This window comes from Cricetulus griseus, chromosome 6 (genome assembly GCF_003668045.3).
Source record: "Cricetulus griseus strain 17A/GY chromosome 6, alternate assembly CriGri-PICRH-1.0, whole genome shotgun sequence".
Taxonomy (NCBI): Eukaryota; Metazoa; Chordata; class Mammalia; order Rodentia; family Cricetidae; genus Cricetulus; species Cricetulus griseus.
This window is the reverse complement of record NC_048599.1, coordinates 65,113,733-65,137,049: the sequence shown is the minus strand read 5'-3', so window position 1 is coordinate 65,137,049 and position 23,317 is coordinate 65,113,733. Positions and strand designations below refer to the sequence as shown.

The following is a 23,317-nucleotide window of genomic DNA, read 5'->3' as shown; positions in this document are numbered from 1 at the left end:
TCTCTCTCGCTGATAAGCCAACTGGAATGAGCCAGACTTCAGAGATGCTCTTCAGGTAGACTTCTGCTAAGTCTATAGTCCACAAAGTGGTAGCCAAGCCATGTTTCTCCCAGCTTAAAACTCCTCAGTAGCTTCCTGTTACAATTTAGAGTCTTAGGTCATGGGTCCCCAAATTTGCCTTGAATGGGTGTTCCTGTCTGTCATTCTAATCTGAGCTAAAGCCAGGCTGCTTGCAAAGAAGAATTGCTCCCAGGGCCAAACCAAACCATTGGACAGAAAGCTGTGGGCAGGCCTCACTGTGTGGAGTAGATATGGAGAGGATGTGGTTTGGCAACAACAGCAATGGTTACAACTCCAAAATGGCTGGGGGGCAGGGAGGGAAGTTTTCTGCCCTAGAAAATCAGGTGAGACATTTCTAAGAAAGTGGCAGGCAGGAATAGAGCCTGATATAAAACCATTTAGGAGCAAAGCTGTGAAATAAATGAAAAAAATTTCAGAACAATGTCATATGGTGACAGATAGGAATCACATTGTACAGATGGAATAGCATGTGCAGAGCCCCAGGGAGGAAGATGTGTCCTGCATCAGAATCTCTAAAAGATAGCTGTGCCTGGAGTATAATAAAAATAATTACACTGTGAAAGTCTCATTGGCAATAGGAAACAATGTTCCCTGGGAAATGATTCCATAACAGGGGTATAGAGCATACCCTACTGTCTGCTAGATACCATGTTGCTCAATAGATGCTATCAAATATCATTAACTGTATTGCAAGGATGAGAAATAAAGGCACACAGAAATAATAAAGCTGTCTCAGACTGTCATGTTAAAAATGGAAGATCTGGCATTTGAACTTGGGTCCTTAAGCTATGTTAATGGGGCAGGAATCAGGGATACTCTATCCCTAAGACTATGAAGCATGGTGCTCAGAGGCATCTGAACATCTGAATTCTTTGGCCTAATAGGCTTGAGGCAAGCCTTGTGCCAGTTGGTATGATGGTTATTCTATTCTTGGTTGTCATCTTGACTATATCTGGAATAAACTACAATCCAGAAATGAAGAGCATACCTGTGAGAAATGTTGTGCTTGGTTTGAAGTGGGTGAATACATTTCTAGTCTGGACTTTTGAGGCAGGAAAACACATCTTTAACCTGGATCTTGAGTTGGGAAGACACACGTTTAATCTGGACCACACTTTGTACTAGCAGTCTATATAAAGATACACAAAAAGGAAGCTTTTGTCTTTACCAATGTGTCCTCACCTTGCTAGCACATCTATTCCTTCATTGCAATTAAAGCCTACTTTTGGGAATTCCATGATATAGTGAAGAGCATCTGAGATATCCAGCCTTGTAGACTGAGTAACTACTGGATTCTTGGACTTTCTATTCACAGACAGCCGTGTGTGTGTGTGTGTGTGTGTGTGTGTGTGTGTGTGTGTGTGTGTGTGTGAGAGAGAGAGAGAGAGAGAGAGAGAGAGAGAGAGAGAGAGAGAGAGAGAGAGAAGTATTTCATTCTGTAAATTCTGCTGTTCTAGCAACTGTCACTAATACAGATGGCTAGAGAGGTTGGAGTCCCAGAGCAGGCTACAAAGATATAATGATCTGCTTTCAACTGTTAGGTCAAAACTCTAGAAGATCTCCAGTTGAAGACTTTTGCCTTTGTACATGTAGCAAGCAGGGGAAATTAAAGACAGTCCTTCAGGTGGTATGTGTTAAATGTCAAATTAAATCTCTGGACCAAAGAAAGAAAAGCCTTGAATCCGGAGGTGGATATAGCCCAAGTCTCACTTAACCTGACAGTGGTTGCTTTTTAACAACAGAGGCAATTCTAAAAATATGTTAATTTTACTCTTAGTGTCATTGTTTCAGTGCTTTTGATTGCTTTTCTTTTGGTTCTTATTGATAATGAAGATGTGTCTTTTCTCCCTGTATCTGAATTTCTTAAACTTCCCTTTTACAACTTACTGTCTTGTGCTGTCTTTTTTGCCTTAGAAGTCTCAGTTTAGATCCTGTGTGCATCCTGACTTTTCCATTTACCTAGAAAAGTAGTTTGGCGGGTGTGTCCCTTTCTCTGCTAGGAGAATTATGGAATGGCACTGTCAATGGTTGAGGGGGGCTGAGAAACTTGCCAAAGAGTTCTCTACTTGTTGGTAATTAATATAATTAGCTCTGGGCCCAAGGCTTCTCACTCTGAGTTCATTACTTTCCCCTCCATCTGCACTACTGGAGTTCAGTGTCTCTAGTGAAGAATGCTTAATGCTGGAGAACACAGGTATGTGATAAATAGTCCAAACTATGGGATTTAAAGAGAGAAGCTAGGAAGAGTGAGTCTGTCTTCTCTATGAGAGTCCCTGATCTGTCCTCAGAGAGACTTGAGAGCCTGTGCTCCCAAACCAGCTACATTTGTTTCCTAGTTCAACCACTTCCTGCCTGGGAGACCACAGACAAAAGTTCCTCCCTGTACATCAGGGATATTTTAGGTAAAATAGAGACCACATTACCTACTTCATAGACTTTTGTTTTATGAAAATTATGATAAGACAGACAACATCCTTAGCAGAATGGCCAGTGTGCCACATGTGGTCACTAGTGATAGGAAATACCTTATTTAAAGGCAAAGTTTTATCTTTCACTTTAAGAGTCAAAGCTTTGGAATCCTCTCTGAATTCTAAACTGGTTTCTTAGCTACAGGTGGCAGTGTTAGGATGTTGTCAGTGCTGGGAAGATCCTTGGACCCTATCAGTACTTCCAGTATTTAAACATAGCTTGAGTCCTTCTAATTAGCTTCACAGTCTGCCATTCTTCACTGACAGGGGGCTTTGGAAATTATTTTATGGATGGCATATATAAAAAGAAACTGAAATGACTTATGTTGGTCATATGTTGAGAATGAGTTTTCTTGGAGACAGGAAAGAAACTATAATTAGAGGGAAAGTAAATACAGAGGCTGGCTAGTGAAGCTTAGAGACAAATTGTCCTTCTGGAATGGTATGTAGAGAAATGCCCACTCTATAGTACATGTTCCATAAAGGATCTTTAAAGTGAAGACGTACTTTTACCCTCGATGGTGCTCCAAATGGCTGCTCTTCAGTGAAGTCCGTGTCTCTCACACCCTTCTGTGTTGATCTTGCTGCAGTTTTCAGGTAAATGACATTTAAATAAGATTATGTGTATGAATTATCCCCCCAAAAGCATTATGGAAGTTGGAGACATCATAGCAGTCAGTTCAACTGTGGTAATAGTTTGTCTTTTTTGAAGGTAACGGAATACTGATAATAAATATTTTGTCTTATTTGAAAGGAAAGGCATATATAGAAATGAGTAGGATTTCTTTGCTGTAGTCTGTAGTAAGTTTTACCTCACAGAGGCTGTACCTAGCAGCTGCCAGACAAGCATTGTGCACACTGGACAGTACTGGTTTTTAAAGTCCCATTCTTCTTTTAGAAGTGGAGGGACAGAAGTGGCCTATCTCCTTGAATTTCTTTGAAACAGAAGTAGTGGAAGAAGAAAATAGATGCTGACACACTTAGAAGACAGGAATATTTCCTTCCAGAATCCCAGTCCTTTCCCTAGATGTAGCCTGCAAAGTTGTGAAGTTTCTGCAGGAAAAGCTCTCTCCTTTGAAAGGGGTCCAGCCAAGTAATTAGGGCAGAAGTGAAAAGAAAATGATCTTTCCACATGAAAGACCCCCCCAGTATAGTGAAATTTCCATCTAGGCCCACAGGTCAGCCCTTAGATTTTAAAATAGAAATCTCAATGTAATTGACCCATTGCACTTTGCTTTTGGAAACAACTGGGTGTAAATTGTAAGAAGACTTCTGCTTGTGTGCCCAACTTTTGTATAAATCAAAATATTGGCCAGTTGGTCATACTGATTGGCAGCATGTTGATGTCAGCATCAGTAAAACTCTGAGGAGTTGAAACATGAAAAGTGACATGAACTTGATCAAGAATCTAATGACTAATATTTGACTGTCTATTGATCCCTTAATTACAAGGGAATCAGTTGTATGAGTTGAGGTCTCAGATGGTCTATTTATCTAAATCAATAAAATGCAATGATTTTGGGGGCCTACCATTTTGTTTAAAATAAAAATCTTGTTTTTTATTCTTCAAAAGACTGTGATTTTTTCATTTTATTTATTTTAATTAGAAAGAAGATTATTTTACATGTTAATCCCAGGTCCCTCCCCCGACCCTCCTCCCCTGCTCCCCCCAACTAATACCCTACCTATCCCAAACCCTTTCTGCTCCCCACAGAGGCTGAGGCCTTCAATAGGAGGTCTTCAAAGTCTATCATATCCTTTGGGATAGGGCCTAGGCCAACGCCCCATGTCTAGGCTCAGGGAGTATCCCACCATGTGGGATGAGATCCCAGAGTCCATTCCTATGCTAAGGATAAGTACTGATCCACCACAAGGGGCCCCATAGATTTCCAAGATCTCCTCACTGACAACCACATTCAGGGAGTCTGGATCAGTCCTATACTGGTTTCCCAGTTATCAGTCTGGGAACCAAGAGCTCTTCCTTGTTCAGGTCAGCTGTTTCTGTGGGTTTCATCAGCCTGGTATGGACCCCTATGCTCATCCGTCCTCCTTCTCTGCAACTGGTTTCAGTTCAGTTCAAGGTTTAGCTGTGGGTGTCTGCTTCTACTTCCACCAGCTGCTGGATGAAGGCCATATTATGGCATATGAATTAGTCATCAATCTCATTATCAGAAGGGACATTTAAGGTAGCCTCTCGTCTGTTGTTTAGATTGTTAGTTGGTGTCATCTGTGTATCTCTCCAGACATTTTCCTAGTGTCTGATTTCTCTTTAAACCTATAATGCCTCCCTCTATTATATTATCTCTTATCTTACTCTCTTCTGTTCTTCGACCAACTCAACCTCCCTGCCCCATCATGTCTTCCTCACCCCTCCTCTTCTCCCCTTCTCATTCTCCTAGTTCCACCCTCCTCCCCCTCATGCTCCCAATAATCAAACTGAGGACAGAAATCAATAAAGTGGAAACAAAGAAAACAATTCAAAGAATAAATGTAACAAAGAGTTGGTTCTTTGAGAAAATCAACAAGATAGTTTATACAAACTAACCAAAAGGCAGAGAGAGAAAAATGCAAATTAACAAAATCAGAAATGAAATGGGGGACATAACAATGGAACTGAGGAAATCCAGAAAATCTGCAGGTCATACTTTGAAAACCTGTACTCTACAAAATTGGAAAATTTAAAGGAAATGGACAGTTTTCTGGACAGATACCACTTAACAAAATTGAATCAAGAACAGATAAGCAACTTAAACAGACCTATAACCTCTAAGGAAATAGAAGCAGTCATCAAAAGTCTCCCAACCAATGAAATAAAAATCTTGTGATTTGAAATATTATAGACCATGGATTATTTGCTTTTCCAAGAAGAACTCATTTAACAACAAATGACCAGCTGAGGATGGAAATGGTTCTTTCAAGTAGGAAGTCTTTCATGGAAGTAAAAATTAACAACCTGGAAGTGGACTAGTATCTGAGGAGACATTGATAAGGAAGGTTATGAACTTGTGGAACTGAATGTATTATGATTTAATTCCATTAAAGTTTCTATCAAATAATGATCAGGATGTACTTAAAAGATACAAGGATATCAAACCTGCCTTTGAAACTTCATTTCATTTGTATATATTTGATTTCTTCTTTTTGATGGAAACCATATCTGTCACTATATTTCTTCCCTTTCATGTCCATCCCTTTGTCATTTGCTTCTGCACCCTATAAAAATTTAATCGAGCAATCACTTGTTTATAGGTTCTATTGGGGTCACAGTAATAATATGCCATTAGTAGTTTCCTGTTTACATTGGGCTCAGTTTACCTCTTGAATCTTTCCTCAATTATTTCCTAGTCTCTCGTATTCTCAGCAGTCTGACCAATCATACTTGTCTCTATCCTTGTCCTCATGGCACCTTGTTCCTTCCTCTGCTGCACTCCATTTGGACTGTGCCAGTATAGCTCAGTGATAGACAGCTTGTTTAGCATGTGCAGTGCTCTGGGCTTCATCCCCATTGCAACAAAAGAAAAAGAAAGCCTCCCCACAGGGGAAGAATGGCCCCTTTCTCTTGGGCCTGCATCAGCACTGCTTGATTTCATGGATCTGCAGAGCTTCTCTCTACAAACATCAACTATTTTCTACATTCTTTTTGCTTGGGTCAGAACCTGTCTCTTTCTCCCCATTGTTATAAGCCTTCTTCCTCTAGATTCTTATAACCAAACATGTCCCCCTCCTCTTTCCCTTCCAGTCCCTGAAACATCCCCCTGGTATCCTACTTGAGTAACAAACTCACCAAGGAATCTTTCTCCACCAGCATTTGGAAGAGGTAGAGTCTGTGTGTCCCAGGGTAGCTCAGATAGGTCACCCTGATACATAACCTTCTGCTGATGTTATTTAGCCATTGTGTCAATGTGTTGTAGGATATGTGCTGTTGTTCTTTTGTTGGAAAATTTCCAGATACCCATCCTTGCTGTATTATTTCTGTGACATAGAATGGATCTGCAGAGCTTCTCTCTACAAACATCAACTATTTTAGGTTGATGTTTGTAGGTATCTCCTTCAGTTACCTTATTCTTTTCCTCCTTAAAATTGTATTATTTCCTTCTCCGTTCTCCATATTTTATTAATCTTTACTGAATGAAATCACCTGCTTTCTTGTTTCCTCATGCCACTTAAAAAACTTTTTGCTGATAAGCTCTCATATTGGCAGTCTTCAAGCCTGACCTGCTCAGACAGACTAGACTGAGAAGTTATTGACTGTAGAGTCAGACTCCCTTGTGTTTAAGTTCAACTCTGCCCATTGCTCCTTGTGTACTTCATGTAATGTGTCATAGAAAATAAAGATTAGAGCCCAGTGATGTGGAAGGTAAATAGCTAGAGTTAAATAAGAAAAAAAGAAAAATGTGGAAACTCTAATTCATGTCAATCCTAATAGCCAGTGTCAGGCTCCTCTCTCGAGTCTTCCATTCCAGGTTGTGATGACTAGGTCTTGCTTTACTGAGCACTGGCTATGACTGGTGATTTTGGCTCTGAAGAGCTGTGTAGCACACCCACAGTGTGTGCTATGCCTTTCTCCCTCTTGCCATTTTCTACTGAGTACCAAGGTATCTGTTGCATAACTGTATCCATGGCTGTGGCCTAAACTTCATCCATGGGAGACTATGCGGGAGACATACAGAAACATTATCCACTACAGAAAGAAGGGGTACCAGCAGAACAAAGTGTTCTCCTCAAGTCCAGCTTTGTGAACCAATGAGTTTATTGGGGTTACTTATAGGAGCTTGAGTGACTGAAAGGTAGCATTGAAAAGTCCTTTCTGGTCCGTTGTTTATGTCTTATATAGCTGCAATTGGAATATCAAGGAGGGGAGGGCCTCATGATCATCTTGTGAGCCTCCTTCCTTCTTCCATGAGGGAATGTTTGGTCAGATCTCATGAGGGTCTCATGAAGGTCATCATAGCTTCTCAGTTCAAGTTTATGATGGTCATGTTCAGCCTAGAGGCAATGGCTACACTCTATCATCAATGAACAGTAAGTTAGTGTTTACTCATAATCTATGTCTCCCCTTTGTATACTTTAGTAATGGCATCAAGTTTTCATTCAAATCATTAAGTCCATGAACATTTTAACAAATATAAACCCATTTGAGTTATTTTATTTAGTCAGTGCATGACTGTATCTTATGCTTGCAGTTGGTGACCTTAATCTAGTGCTATTAGTCATCATCTGTTTTTAACTACACTGTGAATTTTCTTTTATTTAAATACTCTAGAATGAAGAAGGACTGACTATAATTGTTACATTAGTGATGCTCCAAGCCTAGGAAGGCAGTTGATACTTAAGAAAAATGAAGGAAACATGTCCTCCTTTCCAAACTCAATATTAAAAAAGAAAACAAAAATGTGGCTTACTTTTCCTCTATGAACAACTAGTAAAATTAAATTTGCATGTGCTGAAATTACTTAGAAATGTGGCTTTTACTGAAACATTTTACTATTGTAAAACATGCCTTTTAGTGGAAAGACTTGGAGGCTATAAACTTATTTGGTTCAAATAGCCCTCCAGTGCAGACAAATTGATTTCTCTTAGTGGTGCCAGGCCCTCTGAGGAGGATTTCCTTGATAAATCCTGATCTCTTAATCCACCCATCATCATCCAGCTGGAACATTGATTTGTCATGAAGTATGGGCCCACTTTAGAGAATGTTGTTACTTAATCTGATGGCAAAAGAGTGCTTAATAATTGCTCAGTTGTGTTTCCATCTGTTTCATGCATTTATTTTGAAGTCTGGGAGGCAAAAAGTTGTATTATCATTTGCAACTTTTAAAATCACAGCCTATCCAAGAAAACACCTTTGGTAAAGCCTGGGCCCCTAGGTCCAGTTCCTCTTGTCATCTTGAATTCTTCCAGCTGATCTAGATGCTGCACTTATTAGGTATTTGTTTCATTTCAGACTGTCTCTCAGAACTGCCACAGACAACATAGTTCATTCTACACTCAGAGAGACTTTCCTTTCCAATGAATTTCAGAGAACAAACATAGATTGTTCATCTTCAAGTGTTACCTCCCCATCCCTTGATTAGTTCACTAAGAAATAAGCTTGGCAGAGCATAGTGGTGATGACAGTTATCCTCACTGTAATGGCACATGGTGCAGGTGCTTCCAACTCATGACCAGGCCTTCCCTTACAGGGTTATCTTGTTCCTTCCCACCGCAGGGACACCCTTCTGCTTAATCAGTGTATACATGCAGATATGGACCTTTTGGGAAATTATGTTGGATTTTATAAAATGATACTAGACTATGATGAGCAGGAACTTCTTTTGATTCCTGTGGTAAACATCAGAGTTTGGGAAGTATAAAAGAAAAAAAAGTGCCTCCCTGAATAATAACAAGTAGAAAGGGATCAGGTGTGGCTATGAAACAGTTGCCTGTAAATTAGTCTCTTGTAGGATCCTGGCTACTTAATCAGATAGGTAATTCTAAAAGGATGTCTCTCTGAGGAGATTAAAAGTCATATGTAAGAAAGAAACCTTATGAACATGAGGCTTTGAGTCGCCTAGCATTTCCAATACTATTGAACAATAAATATTGCTTTTTGGATATTTTGTTTCTTTTGCTCCCTTTCTTTTAAAAATTGCCTATGTGTGGGAGTTGGAGAGAGATGAGAGAACTCTGTTAGGTGTCTGGAACCCTGGGTCTGAGTTGCATGATTATTGACTAGACATGTGAGTAGCAGCAGTCAGTACATACAATGGTGATGATGATTGCTGTTGCCTTGCTGGGTAGTTGTGTAGCCTCATAGCACTTCAAGCTGGACAGTTCATCTTAAGATTTTGTAAGCTGTCACATTGCCATGATCTCTAAGAAATTGTAGACCTCAACACAAGTGATATGAAACAAGGAGGATTAACTTCCAACAGAGATGACCATAAAGGAATTGATTGAGAAGCTCTCTGTCCTAAAATCCCGAGGTCCCCTCTCTTCTCAAGAACTATGCTCTAATTTAGGACTTTGAGTTTGAGAGTTCCTCAAAGATCCTGCCTGAAGCCTTGACCCTGTAAAGAGTGTGTGTGTGTGCAAATATCTATTCTAATCAGAGCTTTCCTTAAGAGCAAACTCTTCAATATGAAAATACAAATTTCATTTAGCATATGCAACGATTACTTTGACTTAAAGTTCCATGGAGGTGAGGGGTAAGAACTGTGTGGTGTAGGCTGTCATACATAAAAAGAAACCCTTTAACTTTGGAGGGGGTATCTTTGATGAGAAAGTGCTGTTGGTTGCTTGAAAATAACTGAAGGAGAGAAAATAATTATGAGACAGGAAACACTGAAACAGAGTCTTCACATAGTCATTCAATGTGTTTCTCTTTATTTGTAAAGACTATGATTTTATCATTTTCTTTTCTGCTCTGGCAGCATTGCAAGAAGGAAGCACTAGACCAGCATGCACTACAGATGGAAAATTCCTGCCTTTGAAACTTCGATTTGATTGTGAAATTGCTAGTACAATAGTACAACAAGCTAGGTCTTACCACAGTGGCAAATTTCTACAACAGATTAAATACACGCCAAATCCCACCCTGAATTGGAGTGTATCTAACTCACTTTGTAAGATGCTATATGGTCAGAAACTGTGGTAAAGCCTTGAGCATTCAATGAATAAATCAATATTAAATGAAGCATATCTCACTAACTCAGCAGGTTGGTTGTTGGGTCAGGAATAAATATGTAAGAAATAAATAAATAAATACAGCAATAAAAATGATGCAAAAATATGGAACCCTTCCCCTCCTTGCTTTGATAATTCACTGTGAATTTGGCTATTTACAGATTTAAATAATTCTGTTGACTAAAGTTTGGCTTCCATTTTATTTGTGGTAGATACTTGACAGCATAATAAGACCCAACTTGGAGTGTGGGTGATTTCACAGTAAAAATGGAGTTTGAAAGACAGATATTTTGGCTCTTGCATATGGCCTGGTTTAGTGTGCTTCTCTACTTGTAATGCAAAGAAATCATAAAAATTGTGAGTCTTTCTGAAGAAAAGAAAGGCCATTGAAAAGTGTAATTTCAGTTTCAGGCTTCCTAGATCATCAGCTTCTTTCCTTTTCTTAGCAACAGGCTTTTGGCATGAAACAAGCCTTTCTTGTCAATGATGACACTTTTCCTGTGTTCTGGAACCCATGCTTTCTCCTTCCTCCAAGTCCTATCTAATGTTTCATATTTGTTTCAGTATTTCATTTGTTCCCTCAGTATACCCATTCTTACTACCCTCTTCTTTTCAAATTAAAGACATTCCCTGTTCCCAGTGTTCTAGAAAATTGATACAAATATGGCATACACAGGACTTAATCCTACTTCTCATATTTCCTTCTCACCATTCTACCTTATCCTTTACGGTATTATTCAGTGCTTTGGTGCTCCACCTAAAAAACTGCTTTCCAGTGTATAATCCTGTTCCATTTCTTTCTTTCTCAACTTCCTTTCAGAATTTGATGTCCCTACTCATTCTTGAATACCTGCCAGTCTCTTTCTACTCCAGTCTGTCTCGACATTACTGCCAAGTTAATCTTCCTTGAATTTGGTCCTAACATACATCCCTGATCAAAACTCATCAGTGACTTCATGAATAATTTGTCCACAAAGTTATAATTAATTCCCAATCAACCTGAATTTAAATATTTCTGCAACAGGGCATCACTCTTGCTGTGGTTTGATTTTTTTCTCTAAAGTTCCGATGTTAGAAACTCAGCCCCCAGTGCAATTGTGTTTGTAAATGGAGGAAACAGGCTGTATACAGAGTGTGAAGGCACCACCCTAATAAGCAAATAATGTTGTCATTCCTGGAAAAAAAATGTTTGTTACAGTAAATTTACTTTTTAAATTTTTTAAAAAAGATTTAAATGTATGACTGTTTTGCCTACATATCTTTATGTTCACCACATGCATACTTGATGTCTATGGAGGCCAGAAGAGGGCATTAGATACCATGGAACTGGAGCTAGTATGGTTGTGAGCCACCATTTGGGTGCTGGGAATAGAACATGGGTAATGTCGTTAAAAGCATCCTGTGCGCTTAACAACTAAGCTACCTCAGCAGCCTTGTGGGTTTGGCTTAAAGGCATGTTTAGCTCCCTTTGCTAGTGGATTCTTGCCTTTCCACCTTCTGGATGTGGTGACACAATATGAGGTCTGGTATCATGACACATTTTTAGATTTCCCAGCTTCCAGAACTATGACTGTATGATCTTTAAAAATTATTCAGCCTCAGCATTATCTTCCTTGACTAATCTCTCCTTATAGACATCTGAAAATAGAGACTGAATTTTTCCTTTGTATGTATTAGCTGATTTCTCTGTCTTATGTAATGTTCCCAATTCTTGGGAGTCCATTTTTTATCTGTACCTGTCAAAACTTAGCTTTAATAGGAGATACTTGATATGTTTTCTACTGCCTGACAGATTATCCTAATCCTACAAACATGATATGCTTTGTCCTGTTTTTTTTTTATTTTTGAACTCTCTTCTGTTTTGTTTTTTGATATTTTATAGATTGGATTTCGTTCTGATTTATTGTAGTGATTCTGTATCTCTCTTAGTCCTTCATTCACAGAATGTAAGTTAACAACAGAAACAAAACAACAACAAAATTTTCCTAACATGAGAGAAAAGCCAGGAAGTTGTTGTATGTCTTCCTTCATTTTTATATTATCTATTTGAAAAGGTAAGCAAAGCACAAAACAATAGCACTACACTGAACTCAGGGAGGTAATAGAGAGGGGACAGACATGCATGAATTTGTCCAAAATCACAAGAAGGAGAATTTAAACCCCTCAGAATTGAATAAGCAATATGAAGGAGCAGTAACTGGTGCCTAGAGAAAGGACCTGTATCTGGAGCAGTGACTGGTACGCAAGAGGAGCTTTCCAGGACACAACCACAGCAAACTTCAGCCTAGGAGAGAGACAGCCAGGGAATAAACACACTGGTCTCTCTTCTTTTCTCTCTACAATCTGTTATGATTGTTTCACACAGTCCAATCCCAGTAGAAGTCAAACTGCAGGGACATTTATTAACCGAATCCATAAAAATCAGTTTTCTGGGGTTTTGAACGGTGTGAAGAATGAAGCATGAACCTGAATGAACAAATGGAAAAATTACAGTTCAATAATGGACATTATGGAGAATCAATCTTTGCAATATTGGGCCCAGATGGAGTCCTAGGTCATGTCTGTGCCAGTGACTAACCAAAGAAAGCTTTGTATTGGCCTTTTAGGGCCAAAATCAATTAGGAAAGCTACTGTCAGCAGACAGAATGACTGCAGCTAATTCTGGGAACTTATTTTGGGAATTTTGTGAAATATATTATGAGCATTGGATACCATCTCTTAAAATACAATCATTTCTCATTATGAGGAGATACAACAGATACTTCCATCTGGGATTGAGTGACGTCATCTATTTGCTATTGGAAAACGAGTCAGGAAATAAATCACCACAGCAGCGTTGTCACAGAGGAAATGTCAGTTAGCAAGAAGAAATGGGAGGCATGAGACTCCCCCAGGGAAGCAAAGTGCTTTGACACTGAATCCAACCAGAGAAAGCCACTTCATGAACCCAGTTAATATGCATGATCTAATGTGTGGCTCCTGCAGAGCTGCTGTGTTTGAGTCAAAGCTGAGTGAGGAGATGCTGCCTAAAATAGCTCTGCATGCTCAGCATGGAGGATAGTTCTAGTGTACTGAACCCCACTCCACGCTGTGTGCCTTTTTTATTTTGCCTTTTCCCTGTAAGACTTACATACAGTTTTTCTCCCTCTGGTTTCTCAAATGGAAAATGACTCAACACCACTATCCTACTTCCTGATGGATCCGCACAACTAAAGCTCTTGTAACTTCAAGCCCTTTTGCTTGGTACCTTAGAGGGTTCAGAATGAAGTTCATTTGCTCACACACTTTCCTTCTTTGGGTGAGTATTTTTTGTAGTTTTTTGATCACAAGAAACTTAAGTTAGGGCTTAGTTAAGGTCTTAGTGCTTCTGTTGCTGTGGTAAAAGAGCATGACCAAAAGCAACTTGAGGAAGAAAGGGTTTATTTCTTTTTACAGCTCTCAGGTCACATTACTGTCAGTTCAGAAGTCAGGACAGGAACTCAAGACAGAAGCCTGGAGGCAGGAACTGAAGCAGAAGACATGCAGGAGTGCTGCTTATTGGCTTGCTCATTTAAACGCAAATGAGGATTGCCTGTGTGGGGCTGGCATCACCCACCGTGTGCTGGATGGACCCTCTTCTATCAATCTTAAGAAAATGCCTGGCAAACTGACCTGTAGGCTAGTCTTAGGGAGACATTTTCTCAATTGAGAGTCCCTCTTCCCAACTGACTCTAACTTGTGATAAAGTTGACATAAAACCAACACAGCTACAGATATGGGCCCCGCAAGTGTGGTAAAGGCACTCTATGTTGAAGTCTCGGGGAGGATGAAGATGACACAATAATAGGAAGTCTTTATTTTTAATGGTAGCTTCATGTCTTGCATTATATATTAATTGCTAAATAATTTCCTAAACCTTGATTTGAGTTTTATGATTAGGACTAACAGAATTGTATCCATGATATTTCCTTCATTTATATAGCAGAGATACACTAAGACCAGGACACAAAACACCTAGCCCATGGACTGATACTCTCATAAAAGTTAATGGCCTTTCTATGAGTCCTTCTACCCTTGATTTCTTTTTAAAAATAGTATCTGTATTAATTTCTTGAGAATTTCATATAATATTTTGGTTATATTCACCTTCACTCCTCTTAGATCCCACCCCCACTTTATGTCCTTTTTAAAATAATCTCCTGCTCCCAATTTTTGCTTCTAAGACAAGCCAAAAGGGGTACCAAAAGTGCTATTGTGAATTATGGGAAAACAAGAGAGAGAGAGAGAGAGAGAGAGAGAGAGAGAAACTGGTACTGAAAGTCTGACCCCAAATTCATGGTTCTAAAGCTTCTAGGCCCCAGGGATGAGCCTACCACTATTTTGATGCCAAATGGACATAGTATCAAACTTCCATCTGAATTTTTATCTATTGATATATTAGTGTTGCTCTCAGACCTCACCAGAGAAGTTTCTTTGTGCAGCATGCAGTGGATAACACAGAAACTCACAACTCGTGAAAGTACAGAGAACAATAAGTGTCAGTGGGATGCCCAATCATAAATGGGCCTTCTATATCACACCCATTCTCCAAAGCTCAGGCATCACAGAAGGGAAGGAAACATTGTAAGAGGCAAAACTCAGGGAGCACCAGAGTAAAAAGGGTCTTCTGGACATGACAGGACTGTTGTATGTACTCATAAAGTCACAGCTGCTGTAGTTACCTGCACAATATCAAGCAAGTCAACATTCTAGTAATGAGTGGGAGTGGGTTCATAAGCCATACCCTAACTGTGGAATTATGGATCATGGATGGCTTCTGGGGGAGAGAGAGTCAGTTTTCATTAAGGGTCAAATATGATCCAGTAGATAGCCTCACACACAGGAGTATATAAGAAGCAAACATTGGGATCAGGAAGTTATTTTTTTTAAAGGGCATAAAGTGGGGGTGGATCTGAGAGGAGTGGAGGTGAATATAATCAAAATGTTATCTGAAATTCTCAAAAATGAATAGAGATACTATTTTTAAAAAGAAATTGTAGTGACATGTCCACCCCGCCCACACCTGTAGCACTGACCATGCCAAATGGGCGTGGTCACAGGTGAGGACATGATGGAGGGAGGACTAGATCTGGGGTTCCAGACCCCAGAGCTCACTCTTGCTTCCATTTGGGTTACAGAGAACAGCCTGGGAGGATCCTTGGAGCTGGAACCTGCGGCGGTCACCTGCCTCTTGTGTAAGTACATTCTCCCTGAATAAACTTAACCTAACCTGTACTGAGTCTAGTGAATCTTGATTCCCACACAATAAGAAATCAAGGGTAGAAGGCCTCATAGAAAGGCCATTAACTTTTATGAGAATATCAGTCCAGGGGCTAAGTGTTTTGTGTCCTGGTCTTAGTGTATCTCTGCTATATAAACGGAGGAAATGTCATGGTTACAAACAAAACAAAAGTTGATTAAGCCTCCAGAGTTACAAACTATATTTTGTACAAAGCTTCTCCATACAACACTGCTAAGCAGTCAAGCAGGACTGAAACTTTATCTCTCTTCAGAATCTTGTCTGATACTGCTGCTTCACACTGTGCTTCAATGTAAGAGAATCTTAAGAATGTTTTATATGATAACAAAAGCTTCTCATCTTTGAAAATGACATGCCAAACATGAGTCACTAAAACAACGGTCATTTCTAAGGTTCTCAAAGTCCTATTCTCCCAGAATTTCTGCAAAGTTCAATAGCTGAAAGTGTGGTCTGAAGAAAGTAGACAGACTAGCTATAGGCAGCATGGTGAGTTCCCAAATGAAGAAGTGGACTCTTGTCCTGGAACTAAAGTGAGAGCCCTTTTCTCATCACTTAGCTATGGGAAAGCTTCCTGGTCAAGGTGGGTAGGAGCTTAAGCTGCCATTAGGCTCCTGGCTAGAAAGGAGGAATAAGTGTACTGTGATTGATGTTGCTCTGTGATGTGTACACTGTTAGACAAGCTGCTTTCTTCCTGTGTTTCTCTCTAACAGGCAGCCTCATTGCCAAAGAGGACTGTCAGCTGCCTGCTCTAGCCACCATCACATGCCTCCCCACTGGAGCTGACCACAGACCAGCATCTCCACAGCATGAATAATTAGGTAGGCATAATGGAAGGCACTCACTGCACCCTCCAGTTGCATAACCCCATCACTGAACTCTGCTATATCAGCTTCTATCTTCCAAAGGGGGAAGTCAGAGGGTTTTCATACAAGGGCGCTGTAACTCTAGACAGATCCAATAACGCTTTTCATAACTGCTACCAAGTCCGGGAGGGGCCAGACATCACCAGCCTCAGCCAGCAGCCGAACGAACATCCCGGCGACATATTTTTCAAGCAGATTCCCACAAGAGAGATTCTGACAGAGCTATACAAGCTCACAGCAGAGAGAGAGAGGCTTCTGGACAGTCTGCTGAGGTCAGACCACATCCTGGGCATTTCAATGGGGAACCAGGAAGGGAAGTTGCAGGAGCTGTCAGTGAGTCTTGCCCGTGAGGACGACTGCTTCCAGAGTGCTGGCAGCTGGAACAGGGAGCTCATTAGGAGGAGCACCCAAGGGAACAAAAAGCCCCGGAGGTCTGGCAGGAGGAGAGATAGCCCCGAGGAGCTCTGGCAGAAGAGAACCAGGAGGAAAGGGCGTGGCCAACAGGAATCATCAGCTCCTGGGATGGGGAAGGATCAGGTCTGTTCCAGTAGCTCCCTTCCTCCTTCCCGAGTTAGACCTAATCTTCGGCTCCTAGAAGAAAGAGGAAACTTAGTTCCCCAGGGAACACTTACCTCTTCCCCACGGAGGAGGAGAGAGAGCTGCCCTGCCAACATCCTCAGGACACCGGATGCAGACCTGGGCTTCGGGAGCTCTGGAAGGACCTCAGAGGACACTGATCTTGAAGGACCTCTATCCTCTAACGGCAGCCCCACCGAGGTAGGAGATGCAGGCATAGGAAGGCAGCTCAAGAGTCCTCGGGAGCGGGAGCCTCCCAGTTTGCCTGAAAGTCATGAGAAACACTCAGGGGCAGAGAGGGTCGGGACTCGGAAGTCAAAGTCATTGGAAAGGACTTGCCGGAAGAAACCTGTTTCCAAAGTGGTGGCCAAGGTCCAGGAGTTGTCTGCTGAAGTTCAAAGAGTAGTCAGGGCTCATCCCGACGGTGAGGGGAGAGTTGCCTTTTGCTCAGAGACGCAAACGGAGTTTATCCCAAAAGCTGACTTCCTCATCCTCCCGGGAGCTAAGGATGAGACTCAAAGTTCTAGGAGACTGGGAGAGGAGCAGCAAGGGGTCAAGTCATTGCAACCCCAGGCCACAGAAAGAGCCTCCATTCCCAGTGAACCAGCTATCAACGAGGGGGCTGTGAACAAGGTTCTCCGGAAGGTGATAGAGAGTGAGAAGTTAGATGAAGCCACTGAAGGGAAAACACTAGGCTTCTCTCTCAACACAAGGGCCACCCACACTTTCTCACAAACTGGAAGCCAAAGAAAGGCTGGGCTATCCCAGAGTGGCCATAAATTCTTGCTTCTGGATCTGCCCCACACTGGAGGTCCTGATTCCCCACAACCCAAATGCGATGAGAGGAAGCCAATCCCCCAAACACCAACAGCTCTGAGCATGGTATTTAATAATTCATCGCCTCAGTCCAGTGCACACAAACGGCTGTCACCTGTTCCCTCGCCTCTGTCTCCAAGGTGCCCCAGCCCTCAGCAGCACCACAGGATCCTCCCGCTCCCTCCACTGCCTAGTGAGGGAGAAGCTGTTTTTAATGAGTGCCCCAGTAGGAAGAACGGGGTCTCCTCTGGGTTCCCATCTGCTGTCACCTTGGAGCCATCATCTTCTACGAAGGTCACGGAGACCAAAGGAGGCAGCCCGACTTCCCTCAGAGCAAGCCAAACTTGGCTGCTATCTGAGGAACCTTCAGAAAAAAGCTTGAGGCCAGAGAAGATCTCAGCTGCACCCCAGCACCAGCCACCCCCAGGTTAGTCTCTGTTTAAACTGTTTAGATCTATGTTTGGGAGATTTAACTACAATTGGTCCGCTTCTGTTGTGCAGAGACTAGCTGTTTAACAAAGGACTGTTCATTAACTTGGTAATAAGAAAACTGAGTTTTGTGTAGGGGGTGTGGGAATGGTAAAGATGCTGTTGACCCAGAGAACTAAGAGTGCATTTTTTGTAGAAGCAATACTTGGTATGAGCTTTTGAGAATTGTTTATTTATTTATTTGTGGCACATAAAGCTGCCCTCGGAGATTGTTTTACATCGAGACTCAAGAAGGAACAGGCAGAGAAGCAGCCACTTGTCTCTGCCTTTGATGTCAGCATTGAGTAATTGGCCCATTGACCTAAATTCTGCTGGTGATGCCATTGGTGTCATTCTGTGGAGTCTCTAAGCAAGACAAAAGCATGCTGTTTTTACTCATATGTCAGTAGCTACTTAGGTTTTATTTTGCTTCCTGTATTTTTGTAAGTGCCATGACTTATTACAAAAATACTTTTGTTATTAGAAAGGAAGCATTCAGTCTAGTATGAAGATATATGGGTGCATGTTGTGCTGGTCCTTGCCTATAGTTCTAGCAGTTAGAAGGCTGGGAAAAGGGCATCACCAGGTAAGGCTGGCCTTGGCTATAGAGAGGATTTGAGGCTACAGCGCTACAGGGAGAGTTTAAGGCCAGCTGTACTTGTTAGTGAAACCCTAGCTCTGAAAACAAGACACAATTTTCTTTTTTGGAAGAGGAACTTGCTTCAGGTTTTCTTTTATTCTCTTTTCTATGTAGTCACCCAAACAAGCACAAAGCATCTGTCGAATGTTAGCTGTGCTTTATTTAGCGGTTGCTGGTGTGACTAGAGCAACAATGCTATTTTTTTCATGCATAAGGTACTAATGAGATCCTCTGACTAGTATGTTTGATGTGATTTCAATTTCTACATGTAAATAATTTTGAGTGTTCAGTCATGATGCCCAATCCTGTATCCTTGACATTTTTCAAGCCAGTGTGCTAAACATTCACAGTTTTGTATGCCATTGTGCAGGTGATGAGTTCTTCAGTAGCATATGGTCAGTGTTGTGGTTAGAAAATAACTTATAATAGAATATATGATCTCTTAGAGGGCATCGAATTTTATTTATAGAAAACTCATATGAAATCTTGAGATAAAAATATTGATTTAGGAAAGAAGAGTTGCCAAAAGCTTTCAGCTCCTCTTGAATTTTTTCCATCTTGTTTATTCAATATGTTGATCTTAGTTTGGTAAAACTTATCACTTTGTGTCTCAATAGGAAAGTCATATAATTCTAAAATTCATATCGTGCACTGCAAAACTCTAATAATGAAAATACTTTCTCAGTCCAGATGCTGGCAACTTGGAATCACTTGGCAAGTGAGCTCAGTGGATTTAGAGGAGGAAGCAGATTGTGGAATTGTTGCCTTAACTCTAAAAGTTCCGTTATGAATAGTGTTGATGTCAACCTACAGTCTAAATTAACCTGGTACATGGGCCTTTGGGCATGTTTGTGGATAGTATCTTGATTATATTTATTGGTGTGGGAATATAACCATTCCCTTGGCAGAGAATACTGAACCATATAAAATGAATAAAATGTGCTCAGCACCTGCATACATTCATTCATTGCTCTCTGCTTGTGGGTTGTGGATGCAGTATCACCAACTGCTTCAAGTTCTTGCTGCTTTGGCTTGCCAACCATACTGAACTCTGAGCCACAATGAACCTTTCTCCTTTAAGTTGCATTTGTGTCTGATGACAGTAACAGGAAAAGAAACTGAGAGTTAGAAATTGCATCAGATTCTCCAGTTCTATGTACTCCTTATCCAGAATCTCTGCATTGAATATATTTGTTATTTTGTAAGACTTTTGCCCCTTAGTTTAGGGTTATCTTGTCATTATTGCAGTTCCTTGTGTTATAAAAGCCACATCCTTCCTTGATTAAGCTTAGTTGTTTGTAAGCATGTGAAAAGACATTCAGTTTCTGTTGGCAATTGACTGAACCCAATAAGGGACAAGTTGAAAGGATGGTTCCTTTTTCCATGTGGCTTCTCTGTGCAATTATTTGTGAGTATTGTTTTTACTTCCACCCAGCCTTCCACTAAGATCTTAAGTAGAACTTTTAGGAGCCAATTATAGAAATCACAAGATTCCTTGATCATAGAAACTTCCTATGCCTCTAACCTTATATAAGGAGCTGGAAAACTGGAGGAGAGTAGGATAATGAGAGCGAGATCATCTGTCTTAGATAGAATCTCTTAGCCTTTGTCCTAAGACATTCCAACTCTATCTTACTGGCTCTTTCTTGAGGAGGTTGTAGGAGAAAGAGTTCTAGATAGCACCTTTGATCTATGGTATACTCTTTTGTCCCTTTTCTTTACCTTCCCCTTTTTTAGCCAGAGTCCTTATCACTTTTTAGTTACTCCCACAGTGAGCTCAGATAGGGAGAAAATTTCTCTATCTAGCTGTTTCTGTCTTGTTTTTCACATTTCCTCTTGCCTAGTAGAGGCCTCAGACAGTAGAAGCTCCTGTCCAGAGGTAACTCATTTACCATCAACCTACAGTGGTCCTTCATCTGACTCCAACTCCCACCTTTTCCCCAAGTTACCTATTAACTAGATTCAGTTTATGGTCTGTGGACATGTATTTCCTATGGAAATAACAGCCAGGGTTTTCACTGCAGTGATGAGAGCAAGATAATTGAAAGGTCTCGTTAATTACTCAAGTAAGAGATTAACTCCTTGGGGTTTAGTGTATGGATTATTTTCAGGTTTTTTGTTTTCATTTATTTTTTATCAAAGTCCAGTTTCTAGTTGGAAGACTCCAGAGTTACAGGCAAGTAGTTAATTCTGAGTAGAAAGTGAAACAAACCCACAACTTACAAGACCAATCTTTTAAATCCAGTGCCATTACCAGCCAAGCAGGACATAACAAAAAGGTATCATAAAGGGCATTGAACCATCTCCTATTGGCTTTATGAATTTTCTAACTTTCATCCCATGCCCTGTTCACAAGAATTTCTTACATGTTGAAAATATGATCAAGCAAAGTATATACTAAATATGAAATGTGTCCAGATTTTTCTTCTCATGGGCCCCTCTACTGGCCACTAGATTTTTCTTCTCATGGACCCCTCTACTGACCACTTTATACTGGTTTTACAGGATTCTACTTTAATGATAGAGGTGAATGTTGCCAAGTCTTTGAGAAACATATTTCTTTAACTTTGAGAAATTTTTAGTTGTGCCAACATGCTTAACTGTTTTGGGGGTTTAGCGTTGGGATTCTTTGGGGGTTTCCTGTTTTCATTTATACCTTATGAAGCCTTTTAATGACACAATCATCACATAACAGTTGTCTCACCACACTGAGAGAGAGAATATCTAGTCTTCCAAGTGTTGTTCAACAAACATGGTTCTTAGTCTTTGGAGTTAGTGAGGTGTGATGAAGGCACATGTCTCAAACAGAGTTTCTTGATTTTAAAATCAAGATGTAATCACAAAAGATGTAATTAATGTCAGCTTATTTAAGAGTTGGGAGGCGCTCATGTAAAAGAGTATATTGTGTCTAATTCTTCTGTAAAAACTTTGGTTTCCCTCTGAGTTTAGATTACATAATATTATGTTATATTATATTTATGTATATATAAATTCTTTGCATATAAATGTTGAGGTTTGATGAAATTTAAGGAAGTCCCAAATATTAATAGATATTTTAAAATGTATTTAGCTAACTTCAGAAATTATGTAGTACATACAAAGTTACCTATAATTATAAAGAGAGTAGAAAGATTTCAGAAATTGTGTATACCTTATTATATCTAAAATATAAAAAGAATATAATAGTTGAATTAACAGAAGATACCAAAGGGTCATCATTAAAATTATATGTAGGCATGACCTAGTGACCCTACTTTTAAGAACTTGGCTTAAATGAATGTAAGTGCCAGTACAACTACATACATACAGGCATTTACTGCAGCAATTTAAATTTTTATTATCATTATTATGACTGTTATTTGTGTACCTTATGTGACTGAGGTGGTGTGCAGGCATGGGGGTCAGAATGCTGCTTGTGTGGTATTAGTTCTCTGCTTCTACCTGTGTGTGGGCTCCAGGGTTTGACTTTAGGTCATCAGGAATTTCTTTTTTTTTGTTTGTTTTGTTTTTTTGTTTTTCGAGACAGGGTTTCTCTGTGTAGCTTTGGAGCCTATCCTGGAGACCAGGCTGGCCTTGAACTCACAGAGATCTACCTGGCTCTGCCTCCCGAGTGCTGGGATCAAAGGTGTGCGCCACCAATGCCCAGCCGACATCAGGAATTTCATGGCAGGCACTTTACCTGCTAAGCATCCTGATGGCTCTGTAGCAATTCTTATACTTTCAAAAACATCTAGAAAAAAAGCTGAATGTCTATCAATGGACCCATGTTTAAATAAATTATAACACATTTTCCTTCTGTAACATTATGAAGCTATCTATATAGATTTCTAACAAGTTACAAAATAATATGCAGAATTTTCCTGTTTCTTGTAAAAACCACCATCACTTATTTACATGTATAAACATGTGTATTTGGCATATGTTTGACTATCACAGAAACAGGTGTCAAGAAGGATTGATCAGATTATTAACATTCAAAGGGCAAGACAGTTGCAAGTAGGTAATGGGCTACAAAACAATAATGTAAGAACTGGGTATCTGGGAGCATACACTTTTCTCCTGTGCATATTTTAACACTGTTTCCCTAGATGTGGGGTACATGTCACTTTCATAATTTTGGAAGAACTGTTTTAACCATATATTCTTTTTTGTGTGTGTAGGTGTGTGCCTGTGCCCATGCCCATGCCCATGTCCCTGCCCATGCAGAGCCAAAAAATACTATCTGTTCTGTTCTGTAACTTTCCACCCTATTTGCTTGAGACCGGATTTCTCACTGAATCTGGAGAGCCAGGCTGGCAGCCAGCAAGCCTCAGCAAAACTCCTGTCTCTGACCACCATAGTGCTGGGGCTATAGGCACAAATGTAGCCAAACAGCTTTTCATGTGGGTTCTTGGGATTTGAACTCAGGGTCCCATGCATACTCAGCAAGCTGTCTTAATTACTGAGCTGTTTTCTCTAATGC

General features: G+C 40.4%; 1 protein-coding gene across 4 annotated transcripts in view; it reads left to right on the top strand.

Annotated features, from left to right (window-relative positions):
- Window positions 1–15,291: 15,291 nt before the first annotated feature.
- Fmn1 (formin 1) overlaps window positions 15,292–23,317 on the top strand; it is a 343,529-nt gene continuing 335,503 nt past the window's right edge. The window contains exons 1-2 of one of the 4 annotated variants that reach the window (XM_035446231.1): window positions 15,292–15,427; window positions 16,203–18,174. In XM_035446231.1, the coding sequence (XP_035302122.1) occupies window positions 16,320–18,174 (1,855 nt within the window). In that variant the 5' untranslated portion in view covers window positions 15,292–15,427; window positions 16,203–16,319. Of the gene's footprint in view, window positions 15,428–16,194; window positions 18,175–23,317 lie in introns of those variants that run through there. The other 3 variants (XM_035446230.1, XM_027422271.2, XM_027422272.2) reach the window with 3 other exon arrangements.